Source organism: Diplotaxodon limnothrissa, linkage group LG14 (genome assembly GCF_057381915.1).
Source record: "Diplotaxodon limnothrissa isolate DT_005_m linkage group LG14, D_limnothrissa_male_GT1.1, whole genome shotgun sequence".
Classification (NCBI taxonomy): Eukaryota; Metazoa; Chordata; class Actinopteri; order Cichliformes; family Cichlidae; genus Diplotaxodon; species Diplotaxodon limnothrissa.
The window spans coordinates 17,280,100-17,300,726 of record NC_140609.1 but is presented as its reverse complement, the minus strand read 5'-3'; the positions used below and the strand labels follow the sequence as shown (position 1 = coordinate 17,300,726).

At 41.3% G+C, this 20,627-nt stretch overlaps 1 protein-coding gene across 2 annotated transcripts in view; it reads left to right on the top strand.

The window, feature by feature from the left end:
• vaspb (vasodilator stimulated phosphoprotein b) overlaps nucleotides 1–19,684 on the top strand; it is a 33,392-nt gene extending 13,708 nt beyond the window's left edge. The window contains exons 2-14 of one of the 2 annotated variants that reach the window (XM_085370440.1): nucleotides 6,622–6,793; nucleotides 9,638–9,818; nucleotides 11,046–11,112; nucleotides 12,399–12,511; nucleotides 13,384–13,652; nucleotides 13,861–14,006; nucleotides 14,175–14,226; nucleotides 16,370–16,397; nucleotides 16,504–16,543; nucleotides 16,748–16,804; nucleotides 17,411–17,480; nucleotides 18,383–18,440; nucleotides 18,529–19,684. In XM_085370440.1, the coding sequence (XP_085226566.1) occupies nucleotides 6,622–6,793; nucleotides 9,638–9,818; nucleotides 11,046–11,112; nucleotides 12,399–12,511; nucleotides 13,384–13,652; nucleotides 13,861–14,006; nucleotides 14,175–14,226; nucleotides 16,370–16,397; nucleotides 16,504–16,543; nucleotides 16,748–16,804; nucleotides 17,411–17,480; nucleotides 18,383–18,440; nucleotides 18,529–18,563 (1,288 nt within the window). In that variant the 3' untranslated portion in view covers nucleotides 18,564–19,684. The remainder of the gene's footprint in view (nucleotides 1–6,621; nucleotides 6,794–9,637; nucleotides 9,819–11,045; nucleotides 11,113–12,398; nucleotides 12,512–13,383; nucleotides 13,653–13,860; nucleotides 14,007–14,174; nucleotides 14,227–16,369; nucleotides 16,398–16,503; nucleotides 16,544–16,747; nucleotides 16,805–17,410; nucleotides 17,481–18,382; nucleotides 18,441–18,528) is intronic. The other variant, XM_085370441.1, reaches the window with a different exon arrangement.
• The last annotated feature ends 943 nt before the right edge of the window (nucleotides 19,685–20,627 follow it).

Genomic DNA, 20,627 nt, shown 5'->3' with positions numbered 1-20,627 from the left:
GTGCACTGTGATTTCCTGTTAACCCCTAACTCACCAAGAAGGCCAAACCACAGAGGGGATGAGGCACTCACTCTGGCTCCAACGAGAAGCGATGACGGACTCAGCCGTGTTGCAATAAATGAGCAATTTGCATATCAGTCAGGTGATCACTTCCTGTGGTGAAGTCCATTCTTGCATTGAGGCTGTTGGCTTAAATCCTTCCCAGAGCAGCAGTCGGTGACCTATTTGTGCTTAAGAGAAAACCTCTTAAATCATCTGTACTTGGTTAGTTTGCCTACATTCAGCTTCACTAGATTGGTGGTCTTTGTTCAAGGAAGGACAGGAATAGGTTGTTTATGACCACGCCTGTTGTGGTTTTATTCTAGCACTAAAAAGCAGTCCGATCAGACCCAGCTGCGAGCCCTCTGCACTGCAGCCTGTTATACCCAGCGGGCGGGTCAGCACAGGTGGATGTGTTGGCAGCTTGACAGGTGGGGAGGGTGTGTGAAAGTCTGTCTTTATGCGCGTGTCTGCCACACATGCTTTTAGTCTCAGTGTCCGTAGTTCTATCAATAATGCAGCTGCTCACTCTCAGTCTCACTCTTGAGCCCTTGCTTTCTCTGCCATTAAATATGCATCAATTTCCCAGTCCTAAGTCTCTGTCCCCTCCCAGTTCCCTTAAACTGCCCTGCAATCCCAACAGCATGCTCATTGCTGATGAGTTGACTTAGTAAAACTAAAATGTTTGTAAAATCCATTCTTTGTCAGCTGTTATTAAAATGTTATTTCTGTTATTAATTTGAGCTTTAAGCTGAAATTAAAACATGATACTGACGAGCTCAGAGTGATTGTCAGAGGTTTGCCAGCGTGTTGCCATCAGTCTGAATGAGGGGACTCGACTCCACTTGGCTCCCAGCGGTCAGCCAAGTGGCTGCCAACTTACTCCTATACAACAGGAAGGCTGCTGAGGACAAAAGTAATAATTAAATGGGAATTTGTCTATACTGACACCAACAGATATCACTGTATTTGAATTACTGTGCAAAGGTTTGGGGCAATACTTCCAAATGTTCACTTTAAAGTGCCATAACGATAATCCACAATACTGAAATCCACTGTTCCTGAAGTCACAACTATTAAAACTCACTGATGTTCTTTGTCATGCTGCACAAATTACGTATAAAGCAATAAGCGGCCTGCTTCCTGACAATACACTACATTTCTTTTTTTTCTTTTTTTTTAAGAGATGGAGGATCCGGTTAAGCGGGGAATTCGATTTAAAACATCTGTGTTTGTGCAATGTTAAAAAGTTTTTGCATGTCTGTATGTGGAGTGACGTTGTGGAACAGATTGCTGAAGTTCATTACTCACTGTCCCAGCACAACTCGGGTTTAAAATGTAGAACAAAATGATGGTTTTTGCAGGGTAGAAGGAGGAGGAAGGACTTTGATTGGGTGCTCTTGTCCGCTATCCACTCTTCACACACTGTGTGTGTATAGCTATATGTGTATGCATGTGTATGTAAACATATTATTTAAAAAAAAAAGTATCTCTTGGTGTGTTACTCGTGTTACCAAACTAAATATATGTAGACAATTATAAGGAAGGATTTATGAAGGGATAAGGCAGAAACGGGAAGTAAAAGTGATGATAAGTAGTTACTAAATAATGGAGTATTTTTTTGTTTTGTTCTTTTTCTCTTTTGAGTTGTACTATCATGTTCAAAATAATTCCCAGTGATTCCCATCCCCAGGCACTTCATGACCTATCTATGCCCCTCTAATGCACATGCTTGTTACTTAATGACTGATGTACATGCAGATATGATAGAACTGCATCTTTAGTCTCTGAAACACAAGACACTGCAAAAATGTCTTTTTAGAACTTTTAACCTGTTTGAAAATATCTGTTAGTTGTTAACTGATGTTTGCAAACCTTAGAGGAAGAAAAATATGCACAGTTGCAGTGACTGACTTGAACCCAGTATTTTAAGAAGGGGTTTCTGTTGTTATTTTTTTTTCCCCAGACAGATAACACCCACACAAATGTCTACAGGACTACAGGTAGCACAGACAACAAAAAGTCACTCTGGAAAGAGTGAGCCAACATTTAATATCAGCGCAGTTATTGTAAGACATGTGCCAAATAACACAATAACAGGAAGGCATTTTGAAGTTTGACAGCAAACCTGAAGCTGCGTGGCTGTCGTGAAGTCACTTACACACACGCATGTTTAATTTACACACTGTTTGCACCAGACATCCTCCTGTTTCGGGATATTTGCAGGCCTAAAAATTCAAGTTGTTCCTGGTTGGAGTCCACAATCCCAGACACTTAATCACTCATGAAATCCTAATGCTTGGCTCCTTACTATCCTTGTTTGTTTTTTTGTTTTGTTTTTGCTGTTCTTTAGTAAATATGGACTGAATTTTTATGAAGTTGCATAACGTATAATATATAATTAGGTATATAATATATATGGCCTTGTTTTGTTTTGTGTTTTTTTCTTCTTCTTCCGTGTGTGCATGCATGCATCCATTGTTCAGGCTGGATGAGTCCTTATTAGGCATTGCTGGCAACAGGAAGTGGGCTGGGCTTTGGTGCTGTGTCACAGGAAGTAGCAGATTGTATCACGGGCGGGACAGATGGAGGGAGAGGTGGAAGAGATGGATTAGGGGACTATAGGGAGACCATGCAGGGAAAATAAGGAGAGGAGGGGGAGGGATCGTAAAACCTTTGTTGTTCTGCATCTGCACAACTCCTCTACTCACCATTTATCGACACTTTGGTTTCTTCTGTTTTGCTGTGCTTTAAGCTGAGACACGCATGCACATTAACATGCATATATTAAGATTTACAGTTAAATGAATGAATACAGACTTTACAGTGTTTAGTGGTATTTATTTAAATGTTACGCCATTACTCTGGTCCAATGTTATCAGCATACACAAGGAAAAAGCAAATATGTGTGTAGAGAAGGAATATTTGTTTATTCTAAGATCTCTGTTTTAAACACGTCTGCCCTACCCGAGATACCTGAGTAAACATGGTTTTGTTTTTTTGTTTGTCTGTCTGCATAAACCTATTAATACCACTGATGTCAGCGCACATGTGGCTGTTTTCTTCCAAAGTGTGATGAGGTGGAGGCTGATGGAAAGCAGGTGGAAGATTCCAGTGACTCGTCTGTTTGGCAGAGCACGGCACAACTTCCCGTCTTTGTCGGCTTCCATTGTTGCGTTTTGTTTGGGATCAAACTAATCTGTTTATCCAAGCAGTTATCAACACCATACTGCATTTTTAGGTTTTTTGTTTTGTTTTTTCTTCCCACGTGTAGGCTACTGATTTCTTTATGTCGCTTTGAAGACGTTAGACTTTGTGGATATCGTTAATGTGGAATATTCTCCGGGTTTTTCTTCTGACATTGGCGGCTTTTTCACTCATTTTCAGTTCATTCCTTGTTCTTATTTTTGTTCTTTGTTCAGTCACTTAAGACTGATCTATGAATCATTTCAGCATAGAAACACCACACTCAAAACATGAACCAGTTTTGTGTCTACAGATAACAGAGAACAAAGAACCAGTTGTAAAATATATCTTTAGGCTCTTTGTTGCTAGCATCCTGTTGCGAAAACACATAATGTGTTTATAATTCTTTAGTTTAATGTTTGAAATAAATGCCACAATAACACAAAATAGTAATTTTGCTCCAGAAAGGCCCAAAGAGTTATTCACTAAAACGTTGCTCAGCATAGTGTGCAGTATGTCATTAAAGAAATCAGAGGAAACTGAACAGGTGGAAGAAAAGGTTTTTGAAGGCTTGCCACTTCTATCTAAACAGTATCTGAAAGTCAGGTCCTTTAAGAAATAGTAGGAAATCTAGCCTTCAGTTGATTTTTAAAGAATCAACTAAAGAAGAAAAACGGGGAGGAATGGGTGGGGTATACCAAATGACCCAAAAAGTTCAAATTGCTATAGGTAGGTATGGAGGTCACGAGAGAGGTGCTAGAGCAGGGGTGGCCAACTCCAGGCCTCGAGGGCCAGTGTCCTGCAGGTTTTAGACATCACCCTGGGTCAATACACCTGAATCAAATGATTAGTTCATTACCAGGCTTCTGGAGAACTTCAAGACATGTTGAGGAGGTAATTTAGCCATTTAAATCAGCTGTGATGGATCAAGGACACATCTAAAACCTGCAGGATACCGGCTCTCGAGGCCTGGAGTTGGCCACCCCTGCACTAGAGGCAGGCTCTGCCATGGTTGGATGGTTATAAATGTAGAAAAGTATTTTCACTTCATTTCATTTTTTTTTATCCACCATGTAGTACCATCTAGAAAACCTCTAATTAGCACAGCTTCATTTTTCAGCATGACAATGATCCCAAACACACTGCCAGTGTGGTAAAAGATATGGATGTGGATAGAAAAACACACAATGTATCACTCTCAGCCATAAATTGACCTCCCCAGAACGCCGACCGCAACATTACCGAAGCAGTGTGGGATCATCTTGACAGAGAACAGAACAAAAGTCAGCCAACATCCAAACAAGACCTTTGAATGTCCTTCAAGAAGCCTGGAGGACTATTCCTGAAGACTAGTTAAATGAACAAAAGCTGCCTAAGAGATTTCAGGCTGTGCTGAAAAATAAGGGTTGACATACCAAAATTGACAAATACTGACTTCAAGATTATTAGACTTGTACAAACTTTTTTTTTTCTGTATTTCCATTTATGTTTGTACTTATTTCCCATTTTCTAACAAAATATATAGAGTTTTTAGACAGGAATGTACACTTCAGCTTCTTTGCAAATAAAGGTTAAGACTTCAGTGAATAAAGGACATTGTCGTTCCAGTTTAGTGTGTTTTCTGACACGTTTGAAGCTCAAACAAAGCTGGTTATATTAGTGTTGTGGGTTTTTTGAAACCTAGGACACACTGAAATGTTCTTAATCTGGCCTTGTGGGTTAGTGAGTATGAGACTAGGTTTGTCTTGAAAGACTGGCCCTCGTGACTAAAAACTTTGTTCTTCGTTCATTTGTCTGCAGTTCTTCCTCAGCTTTCCTCGTTGGCCTCTCCTGTTCCTCCCGCAGTTCACGCTGAATCCCACATAAAACACACAGCCTTTATATGATATAAATTAATATTAGTTCTTCTTTGTCCTTATACAAAAAATGCAGTGTAACTGAAATTTTAGTAGTTTGCTTAATTGTCCTTGATTCTCAGCAGTAACACAAATGAATGTTTCCAAATTTTTATTTAATTTTTTTCATTTTTGCAAACATTTCAGGTTATTAATAGAACATGTTGCTAACGTAAACAAAACAAATGAAACACTGTTGCTGTGGACTGAGTTTCCTCTTAAGGCATCTAGAGTATGTTAGGTACCCAGCTGTACCTTTAGAAGAACAAGTACCTCCACATTTTCAGGATGTTGGTATCGATTTGGTACTGAAGTATCTGTTTTTGTCACATCTCTAAAAACGACAGTCTAGTGTATTTCTCCGATGACACTCTATAGTACAAACATGTTTGCAGCAGAGCTCACAAAGACCTTTTCATGCTTTTGTCGGCTGAAGTTGCCGTCGCTACTATAAAGACCTGTGGTTTAATTTTTGTGGCTGTACTTTAATTTGGCTTTGGATCGTTTTAATTCTTCCTCGTTTTTGTGGCAGCATGTAGTGGGTGTTTTTGTTCCGGCTTGGAAGAGCAGAAATCGACTCTTAGTTGCCAGATGTCTATATTACAAAGCAGGATTTCAACTTATCTAGGTAACCCGGAGTTAACCCTGAAGTTTTCTGTAGTGTGAAGGTGGATCACTTCTTACTGGGGGGCATCACCATGGTAACGCACTCTGACCCTAACCTGCTCCGGAGCAGATTATGTTCTGGATTAGAGATCAACAGGTATGAAATCACTGTGTACATGACAGTGTGTACATAACATCACCATTCCTGCAAGACCCCAGAGACCTCTGTATACGAAATAGGAAGGTCAGAAGTCTTTGCGTTTCTCTGACTGTCAGTAGGTTAATTCTCAGATCCAGCTTTATTACTTTTTTCCTCTGTTGGCCTCAGATTAATTTACAACAGTTTCATTGTTCCATCAGCATTAATTAGAACTAATTACATTTGGAAATTTTGCTGGCTTTCCTTCTTACCCTCAAGGAGGCTAAACTTTATTCATATCTGAGCTCTTTCTAGTCTTACTGGCTAAAACTTGCATGCATTCATACAGCACTTTGAATACTGAACACTGCTTTTCCTCTGGCACACACACTCACCCTGCAGCACCTGTGTTGCTTTGATTCTGTGTTGTGCGTTTTAAATTTTTCTAACATTACACTTTGCTATTCCTATGCTGCCAATACACTGTGTTCGTGATTAGCCAGATGCTGCTAGCGCCACTCCTTCCTGTGAACCCATTTGTAACTAGAACCCTGGGTTACTGAGTCAATAACCAGTTTTATTTGGCTATAAGGGTAAATGAAGTTAACAGAAAGATCCCTTTGAAATGCTGAACTTGTGGTAGTACAAGCCTGAGTACTAGTCAGACAAAAAGTAGATTATTTAGACTTTAAAGAGTCAACTAAGCAATGCTGTAAACGAATGTTGATGATTTCTTCTTTGTGCTCTGTTTTTCAGTGAATCAAGTATTTGCCAGGCTCGGGCCACTGTGATGATCTATGACGATGGCAATAAGAAGTGGCTTCCTGCGGGCACCGGACCCCAAACCTTCAGCAGGGTGCAGATCTATCACAACCCAAGCAACAATGCCTTTAGGGTAGTGGGACGCAAGATGCAGACAGATCAGCAGGTACATCTGCCAGCTTTGGGCAGGCTTAGCATAGTGTCTGGCTTTGTGAGATGTGTGTAGTGTCTGTCATGTGGCCTGTGGGCGTCTGTGTTGTTTAAAGGTGTCTGAGTAAGCAAGAGTGAGAATACTGGGTGCCCATTCATTGACATCATTGTAAATGATACCCTAAACTGTATCTGTTTGTTATATGGAGAGTATTTACTGTAAGTATAGTTTTATTAGAAGCACTTGAGAACATTTTTACATCGTCTACCACTGTGCTGTTTATGTCCCTCCCCCCTAAACCCTCTGCCCATCCAAGAAGCCACAGGAAGGATAATAAATCACAACCAAACCTATTTTCTGTCCCCTTGTTTGGTTGCAGAGCAGTTTTAGACTCTACCTTATGTTGCAGTTATTTACACTCACTGGCCACGTTATTGGGTACACCTGGCTAGTATACAAACTCTTGCCTTCAGAACTACCATAATTATTCATGACACAGATTCAACAAAGTGCTGGAAACATTCTTCAGATTTTTTTGGTCCATGCTAACTTGTCATCACACAGTTGCTTCAGATTTGTTGGATGCACATCCATAATGGGATTCATCTGTTCCACCACATCCCAAAGGTGCTCTATAAGACGGGATGGAACCAGTCTCATGTTGTTTATGCCACTGAGACCTAAGATCGGATCAGATGACATTTTTCCAATTTTTCTGTTGTCCAATTTTAGTGAGCCTGTGTGAAATTTAGCCTCAGTTTCCTGTTCTTAGCTGACAGAGGTGGCACCTGGTGCAGTCATCTGCTCTAACCCATCTGCTTCAATGGTTCAGAGATGCTTCTCTGCATACCTTGGTTGTAATAAATGGCTCTTTAGACAGGCTTCCTATCAGTTCAAAGCACTCTGGCTCTGCTCCTCTGACCTCTGACATCTTCTTGTAGAGAACTGCCCCTCGCTGGACATTTTCTCTTTCAGACCATGCTTTGTAAACCCCATAAATGGTTGTGTGGGGAAAATCCCCATAGATCAGCTTTCTGAAATACTCAGGCCAGTGTGTGCGGCACTATCATGCCACATTTATAATCAGTTAAATCACCTTTCTTCCTCATTGTGATGCTTGGGTTGAACTTCAGCAGGTCATCTTGACCATGTGTACATGAGTTGCTGCCATGAGATTGGCTGACTAGATATTAGCATTAATGAGCAGTTGATCACGTGTACTTAGTGGCCGGTCAGTGTATGGTCTAACTAGTTTCCTCATAGTTTCTCTCTGATGTCTGTGTGTCTGAGAGAGAGAGACAGAAAGGGGGAGGGGTGGAGCAAGCAAGGCTTCTGTGGGGAGCCACTGTATTAGAAACACTATGAATTTTCATTATTTTATAAACACTGATGCAAATATGATCGCATGAACCTAGCAGACAGAAGTATTTACTTTTAGGCACAGAATGAATTAATGAAACCTGATGAAAGGTGGAGCAGGGAATCCGTTAAGTTTGCGTGTGGAGCACGATCACTGCTTCACGCCGTTTGCAGCCGTTTATCCAAACACTTGCTGCTCTTAACTACACTTATAAACAGGCCCTGGGTTACCTTATTTATCTTTAAGCCTGTGTTTTAATTCCTTTCAGTGCTTTTAATCTTACAGATTTTGCTGAGCTGAGCTTTGAATCGACTGTTGTCTTAAGCAAGAGCACTTCCACCACATTCATGCTTTTGATTACTGTCAGTTTGCGAGAGGTGCACGCAAACATGCAAAGCTGTTTTTTGTGCATTGTCAGCATGCCTTTGGCATAACATGTAGGAAAGTCTTCCTTCAGTTTTGAGTGCTCAAAGCAGAGGATAATGAAGGCGTGTCTTTGTGGTTATCACCAGATTATGACTCCCCAGCTGATAAAGGTGAACCGATTCCATGTTACAAAGCAGGGCAGCCTGAGTTTGGGTGCGTCTGTTCTTGATACGCCCGTCTTAGTGTCTCTCTCTCTCCCCTTCTTTAAACATTCAGCACTCTGAAGTGTTCCCCAGAGACGTGTCTTAAAGTGGAAGATGTTTCCTGTGAGATAGTTAGCCTGTTCAGCCATTTCCTGTGACAATTTAGGACGTAGTTTGATACCCAGTAAGGACTCTATATTTGTGTCTGACGGAAACATCCAAGTGAGTTTAGGCTTGTGGTTAATGAGAGCAGCAGGAAGAAAATGAGAATTTTCTGTCTCTCCTTTTCATGTTCTCCTCTTTCTTTTTTTCTTTTTTCTTGTGCCTGTGGTGTCTTTAGAAGTGTCTTTGTGGTGTCACGCTTGTTTTATGCATCCTGGTGTGATTTAAGACGAGTTAAAAAGCACAAGTGGAACCTGCGGCATTAAGGCTTTTCATCATGCCACAGGTTTTACTTGATTCCTTTTATCCTGATTCGTGATGCAATTCTCTTTGCATCTACACACTACCTTGCTATTTTTAAACAGGAAGACTGAAGTTGTATTTGTTTATTTTTAATGATGATGATGATGTCTACAGTGGCAGATGAACTTGCTACCCTTACATTCAGTGCATGCTGCCCCCCTGTGACAGGGTCTCCTATCCTCCCCTCTCCTCTGTGGAATCCAGAGGCTGTTAAACAAATAGTGAAATGGCATGTCAGCACATTCAGGCAAACACTCAAACCCAGAACGTTTTTCCCCAGCTCCATAAGCTTCACACCACCTGGTGGTTGGAATCTGTACCAGCATACCACAAACATTTAAGCAGATACAGTCGTGTTATGCATAAGCAGGGATATTAGGTTGTGGAGATTTTAGAAGTTGTTTTGGATATATAATTTATTTTTAAACGACTTTGTAACTCCTCTGCTCTCTTTCTCCTCCTCAGGTTGTTATAAACTGTCCAATCATTAGAGGCCTCAAGTATAATCAGGCCACACCTAATTTTCACCAGTGGCGGGATGCCCGACAAGTTTGGGGACTCAACTTTGGCAGCAAGGAGGATGCTGCTTTATTTGCCAATGGCATGAGCCACGCTCTGGAGGTCCTCAACTCCATGGCAGACGCAGGTAAATTAGCATCTGTAGCTACTCCATGGACTTTGCTTATGACTCCAGCACGAATGAAAACGTCCCAAACTTACAACTTCCTGTTTTGTGGTAACTTATCAGCCAGAACATGGTAAACATTATACTAACACCACACAGAGGTTATATATGTGTTTCTTGTCAATCAGTTAGAGAAAACAGGCATGTGATTGAGCTGATATTAACACCGCCCTGGACCGCATGAAACACCTTGCTAACAAGCTTCCTTCAAGTGATGAGTATGATTCACAGTGATGTACAACAAACAGGGTAGCTGGGTAGATATAAAAAAGTCAAATAATGTTATTTGTTTGGCCTCGTGCTGCTGTGCTGGCTACAGTTGTGCACAGAGTTGGTGTAAATGCATGAAAATTACTCACTCAGATCACATTTTGTCATTTAGACGTAGACTTTATTAATTCCACACTGGGGGAATTCACATGTTACAGCAACACTGGATTTATTTATTTATTTTTAAATAAGGAAAAAAAATGATACAAGTGTCATTTCTACTATTTACAAATGGTTGCTATATACAATAAGTATTTGTCATTGTCATATTTTTCATATGTGCATAAAGTGCAGTGGGAGTAAACCTTTATTTTTGTAGGTATCTATTGTGTGTAATGTACAGTCTGACCGCTGTTGGGATGAAGGACCTGCGATAGAGCTGCGTCCTACACTGTGGCTGTTAGAGTTAAACACACTATTTCTTAGACATCAGTCCACACGTGTCCATCCAATCCTGTTAAATAGAAAATAGTTTGAATATTTCCTCAGAAGGAATCCTGGTATTCATCGAACACATAATTAGAACTTCTGTTGTTGTTTTGTTTTGTTTTTTTAAAATGTGTTCATTTTTAACAGTTTCAGCACTTATTCATAGTCAGTGTTGTTCTTACCTCTGCTTATTTACAACAGCTGGCTATTTAAATGAATACTCTGTATATCCTGTGTCGCTGAGCCATGAAAAATACTTGATAAAATGTAGCATTGTAAATGCTTGATTAGTGGGCACCACCCATTTGAGGTCCCTGTGTGTCATATCGTGGCTGTCCACTCTGTCTGCAGACTTTGTACAGTATCAACAGCACAGATATAAAAAAGTGTGTACGTCTGTAAAAGCACAGATTGGATAAACTTGAGCGTGTCAGGAGTTATTGCTTCATAGTAATCATCACAAATGTTTTCTATTTTCTGTTTTGGCAGGTTATGCTACCCTCCCCCGCCCCATGTCAAATGGGCCTTCTCCTGAAGAGCTTGAACAACAGCGGAGGTACCTTGAAGACTTTCTGCTAAATGCAGTCCGCCTTCTTCACTTTGCTAGTTGTAATCCACCGCTGGTCGCATTTTACTGCTTCTCCGCTTGCATATCTTCTGGGCTTGGTTCAGCTGATAACTCTGATTACATTTCCAGGTTTCAGCTTGGTCGTAAATGACTGTTTGTTTAATAATCAGATATTTTTTCTGATTCTTTTTTGTTTACCTCTTATGTGAGCTTACGGTACTGTGCGGCCATGTGAAGTGCATGTTTTCTAACTGATGCAAACAATCTCCTGGGTTCAGTTGCATAACAATCAATAGCAAGTCGAGCTGTTTTGGCTCTGCAGTAGTCCACTTGGCAGGGTTAGGGCACACACGCATATGCAGAGGATTTGATGGCATTAGCTTGACGCTGACGCTGTTAAAGCCTTAGTCAGCCCGTGTAGTTTAAAGGTTAAAAAGACAGTAAAGTGGATGCTGCTTACATTTTCCCGCCATGTCTCCATCAGCCTGTCCCATCAGCGAGACACTTGGACTCGCATGGACTAAGCATTAACCTTTTAATCTTATTTACACTAAAAGGTGATAAAGATCAGAGTCTAGGTGGATTTTATAATCGGCATTGCTTCTTGCCTGGCTGTCTCATTATCCAGTGGCGCGCTGAGGCTCAGGGAGCTTCTAAAACCTTAAAAGTCCAACAGAGATGCAGGTGTTTGTGGGTAATATTTGCAGCTGTAAACATCGATGATGTTCAGCAGTTGTGAAAAGAGGCAGAATAACAGACATGAATGCGATCGCCCCTCACCCTTTCCTTGGCTCGCTGCTTGACATCATGTGTGATTACGGGCATGTGTGTGGCTCTGCACTTTAGTGTGTGTACACACACTAAAGTGCAGAGCCACACACATGAACAAACACACACACACACACACACACCTCTCCCCAAAGATGTGTTGGGGAGAGGAGAGAGATGTAGCCAACCGAGGTAACTCGCATTGGATCATTTTGACCAGCTGTGGACTTTTTAGTGATAGACTAATTAAAAGTGAAATTCACCTCATGTCCTTTTACCAAATTCTCTAGATTTTATAAAACTGTTTGTTTGAAATGTTAGAAGTTGCCCTGAAACAGCGGCTGGTGCATAAATAATTCAGATATCTACAGGACACTTGCACATGATTCAAGGCTTTCTGAGTCTCAGACTTTAATTTAATTGTGGGCCAGTTTATGGTAATTGCTCTTGGTTTATTTTAAATGTGTTCACATACAGATGTGACAGATTTGTTTGTTTGTGCACAGGTTGGAGCAGCAGAGGTTGGAACAGCAGGACCGGGAGCGTCAGGAGAGAGAAAGACAGGAGCGGGAGCGGCAGGAAAGAGAGAGGCTGGAAAGAGAAAGACAAGCTGCTGCAGGTCAGGAAACACCTGCGCTGGTCAACATAACACCACTTGACATTAATACACTTCAGTTTTGTTCTGTTTCAGCGTTATACTCAGATAAATGTGCAGCACATGATCGCCCTGAAGGGAAAGCTGGAATTCATTCTGCGTACCAAAAACAACAGGGGATTTTAAGACTGATACAGGGTCGTGTCAGACAGAGGTTGTGACTTTTTCTTTCACTGGCTGAATTTTTGTTTTTTTGTTTTTAAACGTTGATGGAAAATCTGAAGGCTGTCCCTAATTCTGAACCGTAATAGTAAATGATTCATGCACAACACCGTCGAGAACTGTGCTCTCAACATCTGTGCCGCGTCTTTCTTGACATCAGACATCATATATTAGAATTGTCGATCAAGGTCTTGGAGTGTCTGTATCCACAAGCAGTCACAGAGGGGGTGCAGCTGCACCGGGTACAAAACCATGCTGCTGGATGCTCTCCAGATAAACCAAGTGCTTATAGGATTGGGAAGCAGATAAGATGCTGCTGGTAATTCCAGTGTCCAGCAGAGTGAAAATTCAGCATTCAAATCACAATTAAATCAGACATTAAAAGTGGTTTGTCCAACGCAGAAAAATATAAAACCACTAGACATGGAGCATCAATCAAGCTGTTTAAGTTAAATTGGAATTTTTAGATGCAGGAGCTGTTTTAGTGCTTTAGGTGCTGCCTCTATGCTCTGTTTATGCTTTTGACAGTTTTAGATAGTGAGGATCAGTCATGCCCTCTGTATCATACAGAAGCCATCTAAGCATTGTTTTGAATTTTGTTTACCTGCGTCATGCTGTCATTGGTGTGAATCTTCTCTGAATACTTTGCAAACTGATGGTCCTTCTCTGTCCAGTTCCTCCAGCCCCTCCAGCTCCTCCACTGGCCACTGGAGGCCCCGCTCCTCCACCGGCTCCTCCTCCACCCCCTGGCCCTCCTCCAGCTCCTGCCCCTCCTCCAGCAGCTGGCATCCCCCCGCCTCCGGGACCACCTCCCACAGGACCTCCCCCGGCCCCACCCCTGCCCACTTCGGGTGGCGGAAATGGCATTGGCGGTGGGGGAGGAGGGGCAGGAGGGGGCTTGGCGGCTGCCCTTGCAGGAGCTAAACTCCGCAAAGTATCCAAGGTGTGTATGTGCCAGATTTGACTGTTACTTTGCCGCTGCTGTTAAAGGCCTCGTTAGCATACAATTGACAAATCACTCAATCTGTCATGTGCTTCTCTCATTATTCTAATTGGATATTCCGCTGTTGTAATGACACAATACTAAGAGTTATTTAGAGATGTAGATCTGTGACACCACCATCCATCCTTTTGCTATTTGCTGCCCTCAGCAGGATGATGGCCCGTCTGCTCCTCCAACTCCAACTCCAGTTTCCAGAACTGAGTCCACCCGCAGCAGCAACGCATCCATTGGAGGAGGAGGAGGAGGAGGAGGAGGGGGTTTGATGGGTGAAATGAGTGCCATCTTGGCACGCAGGTGGGTGACGCCACAGGTTTGAAGCCACATAAGGTTTTATATTAACTAGTTACAATCTTCACTTGTCTTTTGATCAATAATCATTTATTACATGCGTTATATTCAGTCAGCTCTTGCAAGTTTTTCTGCTTGATTATTAAACTTAGTATTTTTATTTTCCTTTATCAGGAGAAAAGCTGCAGACACTGGAGAGAAGCCACCTGTGAAACCACAAGATAATGTGAGGGTCGGCTTTTTGTCAAATTGTTTTTGTAATGATAATTTTATTCTTGGACTTTATTAAAGTAGCTTTGCATCCTTTATAGTTCAAATAGCCCTTATTTATGTCTTGATGCATTCTCAATCATCCAATAGAGTAAATCTCCAAAAAGTTGATTCTGTTCATCTGGACTTAGCGTTTTGTGGGAGAAACGTTTCGTCACTCATCCAAGTGACTTCTTCAGTCTCAGCTGACTGCAGGTTTCCCCAAATATTATAAACAGTGCATTTGCATAATGACTGAAACCAGCCCACTGAAGGAACAATGGGCTGGGAGGTCAGTTCCTTAATTTTAATTGTGCAAATTCTCATACGTGTCAGGAGTATCGGAGCAGTTGAGACGCATTTTTTCTAAACACCGGGTCTCTGTGGCTTTTAAACCCCAAAACACGCTGCGCCAAAAACTGGTCCACCCCAAGGATCGGGTCCCCCGACACAGAGTAACATAGTGTACGCTGTTAAGTGCCAGGAGGATTGCCAGGATTTATACATTGGGGAAACCAAACAACCTCTGGCGAAGCGGATGGCACAACACAGAAGAGCTAACTCGTCAGGCCAGGACTCTGCAGTCTGTTTACACCTACAGGCCAGTGGACACTCTTTCAATGAGGATGTACACATCCTGGACAGGGAAGAACGCTGGTTTGAGCGCGAAGTCAAGGAGGCCATTTACGTGAAAAGGGAAAGACCATCTCTGAATCGAGGAGGGGGCCTAGGGGTACATCTTACGCCATCTTACAATGCTGTGTTTGCAGCCATTCCCCAACTCTCTGTGAATGGTACTCATGGCTATTGATCAGTGGGTTTTGGTCAGTGGTTGTTGATCAATGGTCATGAGAATTTGCAAAATTAAAATTAAGGAACTGACCTCCCAGCCCATTGTTCCTTCAGTGGGCTGGTTTCAGTCATTATGCAAATGTGCTGTTTATAGGTTTGGGGAAACCTGCAGTCAGCTGAGACTGAAGAAATCATTTGGATGAGTGACGAAACGTTTCTCCCACAAAAAGCTACATCCAGATGAACAGAATCAACTTTTTGGAGAACCCTTATTTATCTTACAGTGAGCCTCGACCCAGCCCCATAGTTCATTCAATATATAAAACAAGCCGTTACTACTAGCTACTGATATACTCTCCCCTGTAAGCCAGCTTTGTCCTGATTGGTTGCCCCTCGTAAATAAAACATTTAAACAGCAGGTGGGTGGGGTTTCTATGGAAGCCCGTTTCCGCCACTAAAAAAAAAAAAAAAAGCTAGTATCCATAACTCGAAATTTCGAGTTATTTTCTCGAAATTTCGAGATAATAACTCGAAATTTCGAGTTACTTTTCTCAAAATTTCGAGTTAGCTCTGCCAATCAAAAATATACGTGAATGAGGTCGCTTTCTTGTTACCCGGAAGCATATGGCGCAGGACCGCGCACTCAAAAACGGATCCCAACAAATTAAAGTATGTTTGCTGATAGTAACACCATGTGATTCAGCTAATAACACAGGGATTTCATCATTTGTGAAGCCAGGCTGAAAACACTCAGCAATCTGTGCATTCACGACTGGATGTAATACCGGTAGCTTAGCTGTAGCATTTGTAGCTGAGGGCTTCAGCTTCCGGGTAACATGGAAATGACGTCATTCACGTAGATTACTGATTGGCAGCGCTAACTCGAAATTTCGAGTTGCTTTTCTCAAAATTTTGAGTTAATATGTCGAAATTTCGAGATAATAACTCGAAATTTCGAGAAAATAACTCGAAATTTTGAGTTATGGAATCCTTTTTTTTTTTTTTTTTTTTTTTTAGTGGCGGAAACGGGCTTCCATAGGTTTCTGTGCTCACGTTGGCAGGTTATTAAACATTGCCAAGAGTAGAATAAACGGTTGAAGCCTGAGTTTTCAACTCACACTTACAGATAAGATGTCATCATTTGACACCAGTATCATTGTAACATAACAATATAGACATGCCAGAAAGTAATGAGAAGCATAATCGGTTCCCTTTATGTAACACCAGACAAATGTAGAGTGTTTTTACATGTAACCAACCACTCAAGGCTGAGGATGACTCACTGTTAAGAGAAGTCTCCATGTTTTTTTCTTCCCTCCTCTCCACAGGATGAGTCAGAGTCTCCAAGTCAAAGTGGTGAGAACTGAACAGTTTTGTCTGTAGCATGCCACCTACGTTCATTCTGATATACTGATATGAGTGAAGATTAACAACTCGTGTTTTCATACATTTTCTTTTTCAGACGCCGTCAGAAGACCTTGGGAGAAACCTTCTATGATCAGGTGAGCCAAGACGCAGTTATTTCCCTGCAGTAAATCTGTCACCTCCAGGTGTCCCATGTGTCGGTTCACCCTGTTCACCAGTGTGCGCACGTTTTTGTGTCCACCCCTGCGTCTTTGCACAAACCTGAGTTTTTTGTGCGTGTGTGCGAATGTCGTCCATTTTCATTTTAAGAGCGAGAGTGTGTGTGTGTGTCTCACTAACAGGAATAACTCCATCCCCAAGAGCATGGACTCCACTTCCTCATTGTCCCAAGTTCCCAGGTATACATGTGCCCCATTAATTCATGACCTTTAGCACCCCTTCCTTTATTCTTCCCTCTCAAATCTTCATGCTGGGGTAGCATATTTTACAGTTGATAGCACCATCTAATGGATGGGAGAATGGCGTGCACCCAAGCTACCCGTAGATGTAGCAGCTGAGTGTGCCGTCTCTGAAAACTGACTAATAAGATGGGAGCCTGGGTCTATGATTCATGCTTATTTTCAAGTCACTTCTCTCAGCTGGGGTTGGCTCTGTCCTCTCTGACATCTTTGATGGCTTTGTTTGTCTCTATGTTGTAGTTCAAGAACATACACGTAGTTTTTGTGGTAAAAGGTCCTAACAGAGCCATACACTACTCTTAAACCTGTGCTAGCTAGATCAGTTAATATCAGGCATTAATTTATAGCTCGTCAGCATCCTTCAGCTTCAGAAAGGTAGGTTAATGAGTTTACATAGGTTAACCTTCATTTCATTTCTGCATTCTTCCATTCACTGGTTCTTCATTTGCTCTATACTGTGGCAATGCATTTGATGAATATGTTGCACCTGTTTTGTGGAAAGATAAACATAAAATATTTGCATGTCTGTTTCATGTTTTGTTACAGGGCAAAGGCTGCAAGCAATAATAATGAAGCAAGTGGAGCCGATGACTCAGATTTAGAGAAAATGAAACAGGTAAATATGCTCATCGACCCAGCGATCGTCAGTTCTTGGCCAAAACAGCCACACTTGAATGTTTGGATCTGAATTTTTGTTATGTAAATGAGAAAGCTGATTTCTCTAAAGCTTCTGATACTCGTTTTGTTTTGCATGAATCTGGCTCCATCTGAATATGCTAGCTTGAGGTCACTTTTTGACAACAGTTTGACAATGGCAGTCTCAGACTGTTGAAATGAAGGTAGTTTGTAGCTTCCAGCTGTTTCCAGGAGTGTGTTGTTGAGTGTGTCACAAACAGGTTGGTGTGCGTTTATGCAGCTGGCACAACAGCAATAATATTAACTACTGACAATAATTACATTCCCAGCTTGGGACAGGAGCAGTCCGGATCTTATCACAGATGTGGTGTATATAATCATACTTCACAAGCTCCTGTTATTTCTAATCTGATGTGTGGGATGTTTGTTCCCATAGCTACACATAGGAAGTGGCCTCTTTAGTTATCAAAGCATCTATCAAAATAAAGCTGCCATGCAAAAAGACAGTCTGACCTCATGCATTATGTCACTGTTGTACTGTTAAATCTTGCAAGCAAACTGCAGGTAATGTGGATCGTCATTGTGTTTGCAGATTTCCATAAAAATAACCCATGCCTAAATGACAGAATTCAGTCCAGTTGATAAAGCCAACAATGTTATAGGTTTCATGCATGAAAAGGTCTTAATCCTGACAGAGGTTTAGAGAAACCTAAATTTTTCTGGTCAACACCAATGCATTGTGTTCTGCCACAAGTCAGAAAAATATATGTTGTATGTATATGGAGATTTCACATGTCACCTAGTTACTGCAAATAAACATTTTTTTTTTCCTAAATCACAAATGTATTGCCATGGCTAACGGTTTGTCCTATTTTTCTGCAGGAGATCTTGGAGGAAGTGCGGAAAGAACTACAAAAAGTCAAAGAGGAAATTATTGGAGGTTAGATTACACTTTAAAAAAAACTTTAATTTTGCTCCAGTATCAGCTACTTTGTGTACTTACTGTGTGTTTCTCTTTGCTTTCACAGCCTTTATTCAGGAGCTTCAGAAGAGAAGCACATAGTTCTGCTGAGCGTCAGGTGTAACAGAGGGATGCGATGGGTGGAGCTGATCGAGGTCCGCTGAGGCCTTTCCTCCACGTCACCCTCTCATGTAGCCCAGGGATTTCTCTTTATCGTCTACACATTTTCTCTTCTCTCTCTCTTACACAAACACATGAGCATATGTGCTTACTGTACAACATCCATATTCACTTCATCTTAATGGTAACCCAGGGAACCTCCTCAAGTCGCCATTTGGCACTTTTTAACCATCACTTGCTTTTATTGCAGCGGTGATGTCCCCATCTGTACCATCTCTTCCCGCTCAGCCGTCCCGTCGTGCCCTTTTTGTGTCCCGTTCATCTGAATCATTTCAGAGCACTTGACTACCGCCAGAGTTGCTCTTGCAAGTTTGCCATCTCTAACCCCTCTTTGTTGCAGAACCCCTGCTGCTTGTGTCCTCTCCTTCTGCTATCAGATGCACCATTTTTCCTGGTAGAGAAGTCTTCAGTATTCAGGCACACTGTATTAGTCATATTTTTTACTGTAATAGAAAGAGGCTGGCATGCTGGGATCATTTTCTCCTTTTCTCAGTTGCCATGAAAATATTGAGACTTCTGCTAGTCTGTGTGGCAGCTGGATGTGGAGAGGGGAAAAAAATCTAACGAAACAGTGAAGCCATCTTCTTTAATACTGCAGCATATCTCAGTCAAGTGGACTTTAAGCTCCCGCCAAAGACTAAGAACTAAAGCGGCACAACGAAAGCCTTCACACTCCTGCTGCACAGAGATACTAGAGGAAGAGGAGACAAGCAAAGGGAAGTGTTCAACCAGAGTGCTGTGAAAGAGGAGTATGTTGTAGTTTTATGATGTGAGAAACTTATTCTCTTTGCATTGCACTTGTTCCAGAGGATGTGTGTGTGTGTGCGTGTGCCACACCGCCTTGATAGACTATTCCCTCTCACTTAAAATGAGACCTTATTCATTGGCCAGTGTGGCGCTCCTGCTGTCCACTGTGCTTCCGCTTGTTGTTATATTTTTTTTCTTTGTTTTGTTGTGTTTTTTCCCTTCTAGATCCGTTTTCTAATTTTGAAACATGAAAAATGGCCATGATGAGGTCAATTAATTTGGCCATGACCAACTGCCTTGAGAATAAATATATAAATATATATATATATATGGAAAATATATATTTGTTTTGAGGGAAATGTTAGCAAAAAAGGTGTTTCTATTTTAATTGAAATGACTGGTGAATGGGAATTTCATTATCTTTTTTTTTTTCAATGATTTGTTTTCTAATGAAATGTTTTGTTGTTTTTTGTTTACTTTCTTTTTTCTAGAGTCTAGGCTTTTTACACTGAAATATAAAGAAAACAGCTTAGAGACACTGGATTAGAAATGCCTTTATAGTCGAATACAGTTGCTTCTTGAAACGCATCACTTTGTCTGGACTCATCTTTTCTATTGTATTTGAATTTTATGGAGTGTGGGCTCTGCTGCACACATTTTGCTATATTTAAAATCCTAAACTATTTATGCATAAAAATGTTTACTTAGAACTTGGGAAATTGTCAGTCTTCTTTTGGCTGCTCCCTTTTAGGGTTCCTCATGACAGATCATCATCCTCCATCTCGCCCTATATCTAGCATCCTCTTATGTTACCCCATCAGTCTGTATGTCCTCCATCACTACATCCACAAACCTTCTCTGTGGTCTTCCTCTTTTCCTCCTGCCTGGAAGCTCGATATTCAATATCCTTTCTCCAGTATATCCACTATCCCACTTCTCCACATGTCCAAACCATGTCAGCCTTGCATCTCTGATTTCTGTCTCCAAAGCGCTCAACCTGAGCTGTGTCTCTGATATACTGATTTGTAATTCTGCTTACTCCCAATCAAAATCTGAACATAGATCTTGGACAGTAGTAAAACAAAAATCAGCATCTGAAATATTTTCCACATAAGGGTTGTGTACTTTTTAAAATTGTGTATTTTATTTATTTTTTATTCTAATAACGTCTGAAGGGTTAAATTTTTACGTATATGCTGTCAGATTTGATAAAATAGCATTATTATTTACGGAACTGAC